This window comes from Globicephala melas, chromosome 16 (assembly GCF_963455315.2).
Source record: "Globicephala melas chromosome 16, mGloMel1.2, whole genome shotgun sequence".
NCBI classification, from domain to species: domain Eukaryota; kingdom Metazoa; phylum Chordata; class Mammalia; order Artiodactyla; family Delphinidae; genus Globicephala; species Globicephala melas.
Window position 1 is genome coordinate 47,122,847 of NC_083329.1, and position 14,785 is coordinate 47,137,631.

Consider the following 14,785-nt stretch of genomic DNA (forward strand, 5'->3'; position numbering starts at 1 on the left):
TGCAAAATGGTACATATTCACTATAAAAATTTAGATAATAGTCACTGCTAGCATTTTGATGAATACTTGCCATGTTTTTTAATCATATGTTTATATATGATATATATGTATACATACATATATATGATGAAAGATCTCACTTTAATATTCTTTTACCTCCTTTATAATTTAATAATATAACAAATTTATGTCAATAAACATATACATCATTCTTTTAAATAAAATAATGTTTGCTCAAATTTCATTTAAAATACAAATAGGAGTTTTTAAAGTATTCTTCTCTCTTATAAAGGAAAACATTTGCTGTGATTTCTCAGAATGATATACTTTTGTGAAGTACTAGATATCTTTATATATCTAGTGATTGTGTTTTCTATTTATTCATATCTACAAGGAGAGATTTATGTTTGCTATTTTGGAATTTGAGAAAGGTTCTGTCAGAAATTGTGTAAGCCCTCTTCAGTGATCTTGGTCATAGTGTTTTTGGAAGATAAGTGGGTCACATGACCTTGAGTAATGGAGAGGAACTATTGGTGAGACCACTGCATGGCAGGGAAGGACCCTTCTTTTATTCTGTCTGTGGGAGCAGTGGTGGAACCAGAGCTCCAGATGTCTGTGTAAAGTGAAGAGAGTTCCTGGGCCAGTGGAGTTTATTAGTGAGCCAGGTAGTTGGATTTTCCCCTCTCATATTTGTTATAATAGTCCATGTTGGACGAGTCCCATGTTACTTGGAGCAAATCCCCTTTGTAGCATCCTTTTGCCACAATACCTTTGATTAGCATGCCACTTCACCACATGAAGGCTGGGAATGGACATAAAATATGGCTGCCTTGTGTGGGGGGCATTGGTAGAATTACAGTAATCCTGGGATTTGTATCTGCCCAAGTACCCCAATCTTTTTTTTTTTTCTCCCTCCTGGCTCTGCTACTCTGGGCTTGCAGGTTTTCCGGATTTGTAGGAGAATGTCATTCATTCACTTGCTCCCTCAGAGGCCTCCTCCTTTGCTGTGTTCAGTCACAGGCTAGGAGGTACCTCCCTTGGCCTATTCCTACCTGTGCCATATTCATTCCTGTAACAGAAATCTCTCAAAATGTCTGGATACCGATGGCATCCTTCTCTGTTCAGAAACTGATTTTTTAAAAAGCTACCTTAACCTAATTGTATATTTCTTAGGTCATGCCAGTAGATTTTGGGGAGGGAAAAATTTAAATTCATGGACTGAAATAACCCTTTGAAAAGAAATTCCTATGCCACCTTCTCTGTTGGTCAAAGAGATAAATGGATTTACCTGTGTGAAAGGGTTTCATGAAACCTGGGTGTATTGCATCTCCTGCTTTTCCTTTGTCTACCCTATGTTTCTGTGTTTGTAATAGATGATTCAACATGTGTTCCTCTTGGAGAAAACAAGGACTACATCAATGCTAGTTATATTAAAATAGTCAATTCTGGAGAAGTATTATTATTATTGCTACCCAAGGACCACTGCCAACTACCACAAATGACTTTTGGCGAATAGTTTTGGAAAATAACTCTAATGTTATTGTCATGATAACCAGAGAGGTAGAAGGTGGAGTTATCAAATGCCACCATTACTGGCCCGTTTCTATGAAGAAACCTTTGGAATTGAAAAATTGTCATATCTTCCTGGAGAACTACCAGATACTTCAATATTTCATCATTCGAATATTTCAAGTTGTCAAGAAGTCCGTAAGTTAAAAAAAATCAGTGTTAGATATATATTTCATTATATAAGCACACGTGTCAGGATGAGAAGTTAGGGATAAGATGGGACATAGCTGGGGATACTTTTTAAAGTAACTTGTTTTTACTTCTCCCTGGTACCGGAAACTAAGACAACACCATCTCTACTTCTGCCTAACCAAACTCTGACTGGAGAGACGAAAAAATTGAAAAGGTGAGTTGGGGCGGTTGAGAGTGAGTGTTGGAAGTTGCCTAATCCTGGGATGTACTTCGGCTGCTTCTGCTGAGAGTGACAGATGTGTATGGAGTCCTTAAGATATCCTGATAATCACTGTGCCAGGCACTGTTGCTCCTTACTGAGTAGCAAAGAGTTCAGTGCGCTTACTGGTACCTCCAGTTACTGTGCTCAATGAATGTGGTAATATTGAGATTTGTATGGGATGCTTTGGGAGCTCAGAAGGGAAGTACTTAGCTCTCCTTGGGCTTGGGGGGAGGACTTGCTAGAGGAGGTGACATCTGGATTGAGAATAACCCAAATGAGAAAGATGGAAAGAGGAAGTAGATGATCAAGGTATAAAATAGCATGGGATATGTATAGAGAGATACAAGTAGTTAAGTGTTTCTGGAATGTAAAAGTTCAATGCCAGGGAGTAGTGAGAGGTGAGATGAGGCTATAGAAAATAAGTAGAGAAAGCCAGAACATGAAATGTCTTGAATTTCAGCTAAGGAACATGAACTTCATTATGAAGATAATTGGGAGACATTGAACAATTTTAGTAAGAAGCGTCCATGATCAACTAGGGCAGTTAACAATTAGATAGAAAGCAAAGATTCTGGTGTTTTTCAGATAAAATTGGCAGACTTTATGTGACTTATGACTTATAAGGAGCGTTCAAAAATTATGCTGTCAAATGCAATAGCCACATTTGGCTATTTTATATTTAAATTATTAAAACTTACATAAAATAACAAATTCAGTTTCTCATTTATAGTATCCACACTTCTAGTATTTAATCACATGTTACTAGTGGCTACCATATGGGCAGCAAAGATATAGAGCATCTGCATCATTGTAGAAAGTTCTATTGGGAAGTATTGGTCTAGAATAATTCATAGAATAATTCATTTCTTGCTCTACAGACTCAGAAAACAGAAAAGGAATGATTTATAGGAGAAAGCGATGTTACATTGCTCTAAGTGGATTTGATTAGCAGGTAGGTGATACATGTGTTCTATAGGAGTGAAGGGGATGGGAGTTAAACCAGAAACTTGAAAAGAGTGATGAGATTTGGAGTCATCATCAAAGAAGTTGATTGGCGCACAGGCAATGATCAGGAAAAGGGTTGCTGGAGGTGCTGAGGTTGGAACCCATAATTTGCAATAACAATAAAATATGCAACTATGTGATTAATTTTTTCCTAACCATGGGACTCCTGAACACAGGTTATGAGACTTACCCAGGGAGGGATGTTGCTTAGTATATATGGCAGGATTCAAAGGATGAAAGGAGTTGACAGTTTGGTAAGAGAATGATTTAGATAATCAGCCATGAAGTCTAAATTTAGGGAGATGGATGGAATCGGGCTAGGAGGAAATGGAGGACAACAAGGACAGGAGAGCTCCATTTAGTCACATTGTTGGAGTTGAAGTGAAGCACAAATGAGGTGGTAGCGTAACAGCTTCTGCTCAGAAAATGATGTTGGAATCTAAGAACTGGAAGATTTTTGATATTGGACATTATAGATGATGGTGAGTCCAAGGAGTGATCACATTGTGAGGACTAGAAGAAAGAAATGGTCTCCTCTGCAAGAGAGAAATAAAAATGTGAGGTTAGAGTGTCTGTTTGGTTGTTGAGATCCCAAATTTGCCTGGTCAGAATCTGTGGTAGGGTGATAGCGATGAGAAGGTGAAGCTAAGAGGTATGAAACTCAAAAGGAAGAGAGGTTTTTGTACAAACAGAAGGAATAATGAATTGGAAATAGCATTGGGCAGCAAGCGGTATGCAACCTAATCTCTAGGCTCTGTGGTACCTGGAGTACAGGAAAATAGGCGGCCTTGACTAGAGAGGGCTGCAGAGTGCAGTGCCCATGGGAGGCAAGGCCAGGAAGTGGAAGAAGCATTTAGGGAAGTGATGATGGTTTCCACGAGTTTACTGTGGGATGGGGGCCTGAGTGCAAAGGGAGATGTTGAAGAGCTAGAGAAGTGGGGAGGGAGGGGAAAGGATAGAATTGAAGAGCATGAGGATCGGAGCATAGAGTGGTGACAGAGGAGGCCAAGAATAGTAATGATGGCTGACATTGATGGAGAGCTTGCTGGCTGTGTGCTAGGCCCTGTGCTTGCTCCGTACACCTGAGGATTTGCCTGATCCTTCACTCTCCTAAGACTTGTTGATTCCCTCCTATTAACCAAGTATTGTGCCAGATGCTGGAGATAGAAAACAGAAACAGCCTCAACTCTTAGAGTGCTTACAGTCTAGTGGGGGAGGAAAACACCGGTTCCAAATAACATGTGATACTTGCTATGGCAGGAGAAGGACAGCATACTTGGAGAATACAGGCCAGGTGGGAGGCCCAGAGGGATGATCTGTCTGCAAGGATTCAAATGCTCAGTTCCCCCTGTGCACCCTTGACAAGGGCATCTAGGATGGTGGCCTTTGGGCTGAGGCCCGCAAGCCTCAAGACCATGGGGTTGATGTTTGGAGAATCTGCATCATGGCACTGTGTCAGGAAACCAGTGAAGCTCACCTTCGTGCAGGTTCTCAGTGGTCAACAGCGCATGAAAGGTTTAATCCCTAAGATATGTGATGGAGTGAGAGCTAGCCTCAATTTGGCGCCTTCACAAGATTGTCAAGTGTCGTTTTCCTCATCCAATTTCATGTGCCGATGATTCAAAATTGAGGTTTTCTGTTTGGAACGTAGGAAAATTGTATTTCTATTTGGAACGCAGAAAAAAGTGGTACATTAGGGAGAAGCAGAGGAGCAGTGAGAAACCCTTCCTGAGTTTTTTCACGAGGGTGCCCGGTGAAGTAAAATGAGGGCTCCACATTGGGGAAAGGGTGAACCCTCTGGAAGGGATGATCGGTAAACTCAAAGTGCTTTATCTGTCAACCCTGAGGAGAGTTCCATGGCTCCACGTTCAGGGGGTTCAGAGTGGGGACCACAGTCTACTCACATGGTCATTAACTGCCCAATTCTCATCACCGGAGGAGGTTGCCCCCCACCAAATCCCGGTTAAGCAGCTTGACAGCACTTACTGTTTTAATTAAATTTAGTATCATAATATTTAAGCCGAGATAGATTGCTTTTCTATCTTATTCCTAACATGTCAGCTCATCTTTCATCCTAAGTGTTTTGGATTCTTGGTTTGTTTGGACTCTTCTACATTCTCATGGTGCAGAAGAAAGATGATAGAGTTAGATTTGGGAGGACTGCACTATTGTCCCAGCTCTAAACATATGAGCCTTCTGACCTAGCATACATCTATCAGTCAATCAAATGCTTACTTTTCATCTGTAAACTGAGGATATCACAGTGCTTGCCTCCCCAGGGTTGATGTGAGGATTAAATGAGATAATGCGTGTGAAGTCCTTAGCACAGTACCTGGCACAGAGTAAGGGCTGAACTCCTGTCACCTGTTAGTATTTTTATTTTTATTATCCTATTACCATATAGCAATTAGTATTACTATTTCTGGCATATTAGAAATTAAAAGAAGATCTCTACTATAAGACGTTGATAAATCCTCTCTCTCCACCTTCCTCTCCCTCCCTCCCTCCTTCTCTCTCTCCCTCTCTCCTACCCTCTCTCTTTCCCTTTCTCCCCCTCTCCCTCCCCACCCCACCCCCACAGACAGGAGCTAGTCACTTTGTAAAACACTTGCAGTTCACCAAGTGGCCAGACCATGGCACTCCTGCCTCAGCAGAAGGTTTTATAAAGTATGTTCGTTATGCGAGGAAGAGCCACCTTACAGGACCCATCATTGTTCACTGCAGTGCTGGCATGGGCCGGACAGGGGTGTTCTTATGTGTGGATGTTGTGTTCCGTGCCATTGAAAAGAACTTTTCAGTAAGTGTGTGAATTAAGCAGATAAACTGATGCTGTTAGTAAACACTATACTTTTAACAGCCTTCTAATAACTGAAGACTAATATTTGGCCTTCAAGAGCAACCGAGTAAATAGAGAGCCTGTGAGCTTTGGATACCTGCTTCTCACTTAACTGCTGCAGGTTCTTGGAGGTGGTTGTGAGAATTAAAGTACGCAATGCAAATGAATGGCTTCGGACAGTGTCTGGAGCGTGGTAGTTGCATCGTAAACATGAGTTCATCTTCCTTTTCTTTCCCTCCACCCACGCATACAGTTTTTAGAATCTTGTTAGAGAATGTTGATGATGTGTGCCTATTTTTAATGAACAGAAATACATGCATGTGAGCACATTGGGAAAAAAAAGTAGACTTCAGAGTTAATTAGAGTTCCCTGGGTTTGACTGCCAGTTTTGCCACACATTTTAGATTTTGGTGACTTTCTGCAAATTGCTCATCTTCTCTGAAACCTAGTCTTCTCATATGTAAAATAAGGCTAATAATATTGTTGGGTTTGAGTCAACCATTAACAATTCTTTATTTTCCTCCTAAATTTGGAACCAGCTAAGGGATAAACACAAGAATTAGACATAGGGTGATTCTTCTATGATCTTTATTACTGATTAATTAGGGAATGTGGCTTTGGATCTGTGCCCCAAAAGGCCTACTTTTACTGAACTGCTTTCCTGTGCTGCAGAAGTGAGGAGGGGAAGACATTAGCAGGCACTGCGGGGTGGTGGGGGAAAGCGGCTCTCACTATGTCCACAAGGAATATGAAAATCCACACCTTGGTCGTAAGACAACAGGGGCTATGAGGCATTTGTCCTGGTAGGCAAGTTTTGCAGAGTTATCTTGTTATCAGAACAAATGTTAAATCTCTGCTCTCTTAGGCTTTATGTAGTTATACCCCAAGAGTGACAAACTCTCCCTTGTGATAGCAAATTGGCTGCATGGGTTCTACAACTCTCCATTCTAAGGTAGTATTACGTCGGGGGTAGAAAAATGTCCTCTCCCAGAAACTCCCTGGAGGACAGAGGGAGTTTATTTTTCTCAGAAGCTTGAGCCAATATCTCCTAGCATTTCACTGTTTCCACTTCAGTTATAGCCCTTTCCCTAAACTGATCACTGTGGGAGATGCTGGTCCATTAAGGTCTGTCAGGACTACTCCAGGCCATACAGCTGAGAATGAGAGAGGAATGGTTTTCCAAAGCACACTGAGAGTTTTGTTTTGTTTTTTTTTAATAAAGAATGAATATAAACTGGGTGGTAAAAAAATGACAAATGTCCCCAAAATGCTGAAAATTTAAGTAGTATGAATCTGATGTTACCTGTTCCTATAATTAATGTTGTTTTATCCTTTTAACAGAAAACGCATTAGCATAATTTTATTTTATATATTCTTCATCATAATTAATTTGTTTATATTTGTTCTTATTTTATATTCCTTATAGAAACTATAAAAACTATAAATATTGTATTTTGTGATTCTGAGGAGCACTTTTTTTTCCCCATCATTATACCTTCTTTAAACTCAAAATGTGTTTTATAATAAGTCATCTGTCAGCTTAATTGACAGTGTTTTTCTTAGCATTATGTAAAATAGTGACGTATTTTACAATTAAGGATGCTTAGATTTGATGGAAAATAGTGGTTCAAAAAAAGGAAATGCATCCATTGTTGCCTTATTGGCTTTTCATAGAGCCTTGAGCTGTCAAATGTTCTTACTTATGCCCCTCTCTCCTCTTTTCAGAAATTTTGTCCACCAGAGCTACTTAAAGTATGGTCTTGGACCAGCAACAATCTGTGTTATTTGCAGCAAGATAAGTTTTCTGGAATTGAGAGTAAGCATTTAGAAACTTTCAAAGCAGTTTGATATCTTGCTGTGACATCCAAGAGCATGACAGTGGGTTGGCCTTGGTGAACAGGATGTAGACCAGTTTGTGCGTTGTGGAAATCACACAGGGAGTCTTACATGCTGCAAGCTGTATACCAGCCGTGTGTGGCTAACATTTTAAGATTAGTTTATCAATTATAACTCTAAAGGATATGAAAATCTGAGAATATGTAACCATTTATTTCTTTTTATTGTTATTTTATAGTCATTTTTATTTTTAAGTAAGCCTGCTTAAAAATCCTTAAAACATTGGGAGCAAACTGGCTCTTCTCTTGCCAGCACTGGTATTGCTCTGTAGTTGAAACATTCTCGATAGAACTTTCCCCTCTAACCGTCTTCAACATGCAATAATAGTTGTTAATTATCAGTTACCATGTTATCACATAATGAAGTGAGTAATCCAAAATTTAACACATTAACCTTTACGAAATCAAAAATTCTTACCACATCCACATCACTAAACACACTGTCCAGTTCATCTGGCAGGGTTCTTTTTTTTTTTTTTGGTAGCAAGACTTTCTTGATGAAGCAGTGTGTTGGTTTATCTTTTGGGATAAATTCTTTAATCTGTATAACTACCTCAGACTTGTTTTGTTGTCATTGCAGCTCTACTACCAGAACATAATCCTACACAAAACTTACAAATTACATTGGATGACAGTGTAGTACTTTGCATTTTTATGCAATTTAAGACTAGTTAGTTGTGTTTATCAGTAATTAAACTGAGAAAAGGAAGAATTCTTCCTTCTTATCACATCATTTTCAAATCACACATATACCAAATCACTATGTTAGCAATAGCTGTGTAGTCAGTAAGTTGCAATGGTAAATACTTTGCTACTTTTGTTTTGTGAGTTGGTACCACTTCGCATCACTAGCCAGTCCCTGAATTCATCAAGCTGTGGCTTCATTAGAAAATGGTACTTTAACTATCTTTTTTTGCCATACCTTCAGCTCAGATTTTCAATAAAGCACCTTCAGTACAGTCTGTTACCATTATCTGGCAATCGTGTAAGGGTTTTTAGTCTTAGCAATTCAAAGTGCTATTTTGTAAGTCTGCAGAGTATTAATGTTACATGTGAAATGTTGAACATGAGCTTTTTATTTTAGTATTTTTTAAAATAATTCTTTTTTCTTGGAACTTATTGCTTTTGTTCTGTAAGTGACAAGTACATTTTAATGGTTTCTTTGCTTTGTTAGCCAGTACATCTTTGCAATTAATACAAGTGTGGTTTTAGCAATTCACAATTAATAATGGCTATAAAACTCAATGTATGAGGAATCATAATGCTAGGTAAAATTAACATGAACTCTTTTGGTCTTCATTTCTTTGTAGTTACTTACACTATTATCATTTGGTTAACCACTACAGCTATATTCAGAAAAGCTGTGCCTTTTCTTGTCAAGACAATCCAGGGCAGCGGCTTTTGCCATCAGTAAATTAAGGTTAAAAATGAATAATACAAATATATTTTCATAATTTGCCTAATCTTATATTACAAATTAACAGACTTTCAAGCAACAATGGTTTTTAAATTCATTGAAGTTCCATTTTATCAATATTTCCTTTTATGGATCATGCTTTTGGTGTCAAGTTTAAGAACTCCTCACCTAGCCTAAAGAATCTTTAGGTCCTAAAGAATTTTTCCTATGTCCTTTTCTAAAGTTCTGTAGTCTTATGTTTTACATTTAAGTCCATAGTCCATTTTGAGTTAATTTTTTTATAAGGGGCAAGGTTTAAGTCAAGGTTCACTTGCTGTTCTTCCTCCACTGAATTGTTTTTACACCTTTGTCAGAAATCATTGGGACTGTTTGTATGGGGCCTGTTTCTAGTTCTGTATTCTGTTTCATTGATCTATGTGTCTATCCTTTCGCCATTACCACACTTCGGATTCCTGTAGCTATATAGGAAGTCTTAGTATCAGGGAGAGTGATTCCTTCTCTTGCAAAATTGTTTTAACCATTATAGGTCTGTGCCTTTCCATATAAATTTTAAAATTAGCTTGTCTATGTTTACAGAAAAGCTTGAGGGATTTTGATAGGATGAATTGACATTTTTACTATGTTGGATCTTCCAATATGAATGTGGTATGTCTCTCAGTTTATTTAGGTCTTCTTTGATTTCTTTCATCAGCATTTTGTCATTTTCAGCATATAGCTTCTGTACGTGTTTTGTTGGATTTATTTTATTGTAAATGGTATTGTGTTTTTACTACCATGTTCGTTGTGTGTACACATATGTACAAATAAGTTGATTTTTGTGTTTTTAAAAAATATTTATTTATTTATTTGCTTGTGCTGGGTCTTAGTTACAGCACGTGGGCTCCTTAGTTGCGGCAGGCGGACTCCTTAGTTGTGGCATGTGAACTCTTAGTTGCAGGATGCATGTGGGATCTAGTTCCCTGACCAGGAATCGAACCTGGGCCCCCTGCATTGGCAGCATGGAGTCTTAACCACTGTGCCACCAGGGAAGTCCCCAAATGCAGTTGATTTTTGCATGTTGATCTTGTATCCTATGATCTTGTTGAACTCACTTATTAGTTCTAAGAGGTTTTTTCGTCCTGTTTTGTTTTGTTTTCAGATTCCTTGGGAGTTTCTGCATAGACAATCATTCCATCTGCAAGTAGGGACACACTTACCTCTTCCTTTCCAATTCATTTGCCTCATATTTCTTTTTTCTGGTCTTATTGCGCTACCTGGAACTTCAAGTGTGTTGAAAACAGAAGGTGAGAGCAGACATTCTTGCCATCACTAATATTAGGGGAAAAGCAAATTAAAATTATTTGTTCTATGAAAGATGCTATGAAGTGGATGAAAGGACAAGCTATAGACTTGGAGAAACTGTTTGCAATCCACATATCCAACAAAGGTCTCACATCTAGAGTATATAAAGAACCCTCAAAACTCAATAGTAAAATAAATAAATAAATAAATAGGCAAGTGATTCAGTTAGAAAATGGGTAAAAGACATGACATTTCAACAATGAGGATGTATTGATGATAAATAAGCACATGAAAAGATGCTCAGCTTCATTAACCTTTAGGGAAATGAAATTAGAACCATGATATTCAGCTGCATGAGCTGCTTGTAAATTTTGTAGATTAATCCTTTGTCAGTTGCTTCATTTGCAAATTTTTCTCCCATTCTGAGAGTTGTCTTTTCGTCTTGTTTATGGTTTCCTTTGCTGTGCAAAACCTTTGAAGTTTCATTAGGTCCCATTTGTTTATTTTTGTTTTTATTTCCATTTCTCTAGGAGGTGGGTCAAAAAGGACCTTGCTGTGATTTATGTCATAGAGTGTTCTGCCTATGTTTTCCTCTAAGAGTTTGATAGTGTCTGCCCTTACATTTAGGTCTTTAATCCATTTTGAATTTATTTTTGTGTATGGTGTTAGGGAGTGTTCTAATTTCATTCTTTTACATGTAGCTGTCCAGTTTTCCCAGCACCACTTACTGAAGAGGCTGTCTTTTCTCCACTGTATATTCTTGCCTCCTTTATCAAAGATAAGGTGACCATATGTGCGTGGGTTTATCTCTGGGCTTTCTCTCCTGTTTCATTGACCTATATTTCTGTTTTGGTACCAGTACCATACTGTCTTGATTACTGTAGCTCTGTAGTATAGTCTGAAGTCAGGGAGCCTGATTCCTCCAGCTCCTTTTTCTTTCTCAAGATTGCTTTGGCTATTCGGGTCTTTTGTGACAAAGGATTAATCTCCAAAATTTACAAGGAGATCATGCAGTTCAATATCAAAAAAATAAACAACCCAATCTAAAAATGGGCAGAAGATCTAAATAGACATTTCTCCAAAGAAGATATACAGATTGCCAACAAAAACATGAAAGAAGGGCTTCCCTGGTGGCGCAGTGGTTGAGAGTCCGCCTGCCGATGCGGGGGACGCGGGTTCGTGCCCCAGTCCGGGAGGATCCCACATGCCGCGGAGCGGCTGGGCCCGTGAGCCATGGCCGCCAAGCCTGCGCGTCCGGAGCCTGTGCTCCACAATGGGAGGGGCCACAACAGTGAGAGGCCCGCGTAACGCAAAAAAAAAAAAAAAAAAACATGAAAGAATGCTCAACATCATTAATCATTAGAGAAATGCAAATCAAAACTACAATGAGATATCATCTCACACCAGTCAGAATGGCCATCATCAAAAAATCTACAAACGATAAATGCTGGAGAGGGTGTGGAGAAAAGGGAACCCACTTGCACTGTTGGTGGGAATGTAAATTGATACAGCCGCTATGGAGAACAGTATGGAGGTTCCTTAAAAAACTAAAAATAGAACTACCATACGACCCAGCAATCCCACTACTGGGCATATACCCTGAGAAAACCATAATTCAAAAAGAGTTATGTACCACAATGTTCATTGCAGCTCTATTTACAATAGCCAGGACATGGAAGCAACCTAAGTGTCCATCGACAGATGAATAGATAAAGAAGATGTGACACATATATACAGTGGAATATTACTCAGCCATAAAAAAGAAACAAATTGAGTTATTTGTAGTGAGGTGGATGGACCTAGAGTCTGTCATACAGAGTGAAGTAAGTCAGAAAGAGAAAAACAAATACCATATGCTAACACATATATATGGAATCTTAAAAAAAAAATTGTTATGAAGTACCTAGGGGAAAGATGGGAATAAAGACATAGACCTACTAGAGAATGAACTTGAGGATATGGGGAGGGGGAAGGGTAAGCTGTGACAAAGTGAGAGAGTGGCATGGACATATATACACTACCAAACGTAAAATAGATAGCTAGTGGGAAGCAGCCGCATAGCACAGGGAGATCAGCTCAGTGCTTTGTGACCACCTAGAGGGGTGGGATAGGGAGGGTGGGAGGAGGGAGACGCAAGAGGGAAGAGATATGGGGATATATGTGTACGTATAACTGATTCACTTTGTTATAAAGCAGAAACTAACATACCATTGTAAAGCAATTATACTCCAATAAAGATGTTAAAGAAAAAACCATAATAAAATATCACTAGACATCCATCAGAGAGGCTAATATAAAAAATAATGACAACACCAAATGCTGGTGAATGTTTGAAAAAACTAGATTACTCATATGTTGCTTATAGGAATGAATGTAAAATGGTATATCCAGTCTGGAAAATAGTTTTAAATTTTCTTTAAAAAAAACAAAAGCAGAACTAAACTAAACTTACCATATAACCTTAGGAATAACACTCGGGTATTTATTCCATAGAAATGAAAACTTATGTTCACACATAAACCTGTATGTAAATGCTCATAGCAGATCTATTTATAATAGCCAAAAACTGCGAAACAACCTAGATGTTCTTCAACAAGTTTAATGGTTAAAAAAATTGGTACCTGTCCATACTGTGGAATACTATTTAGCAATAAAGAGGAATGAACTACTGATACACTCAATTTGGATGAATCATGAGGCAATTAGACTAAATGAAAAAAAAGTTAGTCTCGAAAAGTTAGATATTACATGATTCCATTATGTAATCCCCTTGAAATAACAAAACTATAGAGATGGAGAACAGTTTACTGGTTGCCAAGGGTTGGGGGTTGGGGTGGGTGGGTAGTTCTAATGGATAACAGGAGGAAGTCTTGTGGTGGAACTGTTGTGCACCTTGATCGTGGTTGCAGTTGCATGAATTTTCACATGTGATAATATTTTATAGAACTATACATACACATACATGCCCACTCTCACAAAAGATTGCATGTTAAACTGGCAAAATCTGAATAAGCTCTGTAGATTGTACCAATGTCAATTTTTTGGTTTTGATGTTATACTCTAGTTGTAGAGGATGGTATAATTGGGAGAAACTAGGTGAAGGATACACAGACTCTCTCTACATTTTTTGCAACTTATTATGTATTTATAATTATTTCAATATAAAAATTTTTAAAGGCTTAATTAACATTTTAAATTATTATAGAAATGACAAATTATATAAATAAAGGAATGTTTACATTTTCTCTGATTTTTATGTACTTTTGGATTATAGCTGACAGTTGACAAACCTTAAATTTCATGTGGTTTTGCTGCACATGACTCGTCCTCAGCTTACACCACATGTGACTTTTCAGGCAAGTTCAGCAACACCTGAGCTGGTCTATATCTTGTTCCACTGATGAGGCTGCTCAATGTTACACCACTGTCAGATTGCCGTAAGAGTTTTCTAAACACTTATTACCCGTTTCTGGACTCATCTCATTGTGGTCTAGCAACATCCCTTTGCAGACCTGCACCAGCTTAGTGACCACACTGGGTAGTGCTGGTCTCCGTGCACAGGTGCAGAATCTGGTGTTGGGCCAACTGTTGCTCAGGGTCTCCATTTGAGTTGAGAGGGCTCTTTATATGAGAAACAGCTGTGTTACTGTTGTGGCCAGAGAAAGTCTTCTATGCTTCAGACTTTTGCAGAATCACAGTGCTGTTTTAAGTTCTCCCTTCTGAGAACAGAAAAGTATACACAGGGGCAAATTTGTTGTTATTTCTTTTGGAGAACATTTCTTATTATAAATGATTGCTTCCTGCTTTTTCCTGGAAACCCATTTAAACAAGTCTTCCTTATCCATTAGACAAGGTTAAACATAGTACATTTTCTTATGACTGAAAATGAGAACTTTCTGGTTAAATCTTGAGATATCTTTTACTGGAAAGAAGTATGGCGTACTCCTTTGGCATCTGTGGGTTTTGTGTTTTCCCCCTCTATGGATAATACAAGATTACTGTCATCCTGTTACAGTTCAACATCATGAATATAGTGGGCCAAATGAGAGAACAACGTTATGGAATGATCCAAACAAGGTAAGTCTCACTGCATAAATTCTAATAAGAACAATAATGAATATAAAGATGAACATTGTATAGCACATTACAATTTGTAAAGCTCTTTTGCCTACACAGTTTCATTGAATTCTCACCGTTTGAGGTAGACGTTAGTTATGCTCTGATATTACTGATGAAATACTTCAAGTTCAGAGCAATGAAGTTTGTTCCATGATGTCATTCAGACAGCAAGTAGAGGAGCCAAGACTGAAACTGAAGTCCCCTAATGTCCACACACATGCTTAGTCCATAATGCCATTTTAAGTAACATCTCTAAAGTTATTTTCCAT

At 38.3% G+C, this 14,785-nt stretch overlaps 1 protein-coding gene across 1 annotated transcript; it reads left to right on the top strand.

Annotated features, from left to right (window-relative positions):
- The first annotated feature begins 1,545 nt into the window (after positions 1-1,545).
- Positions 1,546-14,478, top strand: PTPN20 (protein tyrosine phosphatase non-receptor type 20). The gene is made up of 3 exons (XM_030847649.1): positions 1,546-1,707; positions 5,550-5,765; positions 14,413-14,478. The coding sequence occupies exons 1-3, from the start codon at positions 1,546-1,548 to the stop codon at positions 14,476-14,478; spliced, it is 444 nt and encodes a 147-aa protein (XP_030703509.1).
- Positions 14,479-14,785: the final 307 nt, after the last annotated feature.

What these genes read in the sequence shown, in the direction of transcription:
- PTPN20 (XM_030847649.1), top strand. Translation starts at nt 1,546, where the DNA reads ATGATAACCAGAGAGGTAGAAGGTGGAGTTATCAAATGCCACCATTAC. An exon ending in TTCAAGTTGTCAAGAAGTCC is followed by an intron (nt 1,708 to 5,549) that starts GTAAGTTAAAAA and finishes CCACCCCCACAG; the next exon opens with ACAGGAGCTAGTCACTTTGT. An exon ending in CCATTGAAAAGAACTTTTCA is followed by an intron (nt 5,766 to 14,412) that starts GTAAGTGTGTGA and finishes ATCCTGTTACAG; the next exon opens with TTCAACATCATGAATATAGT.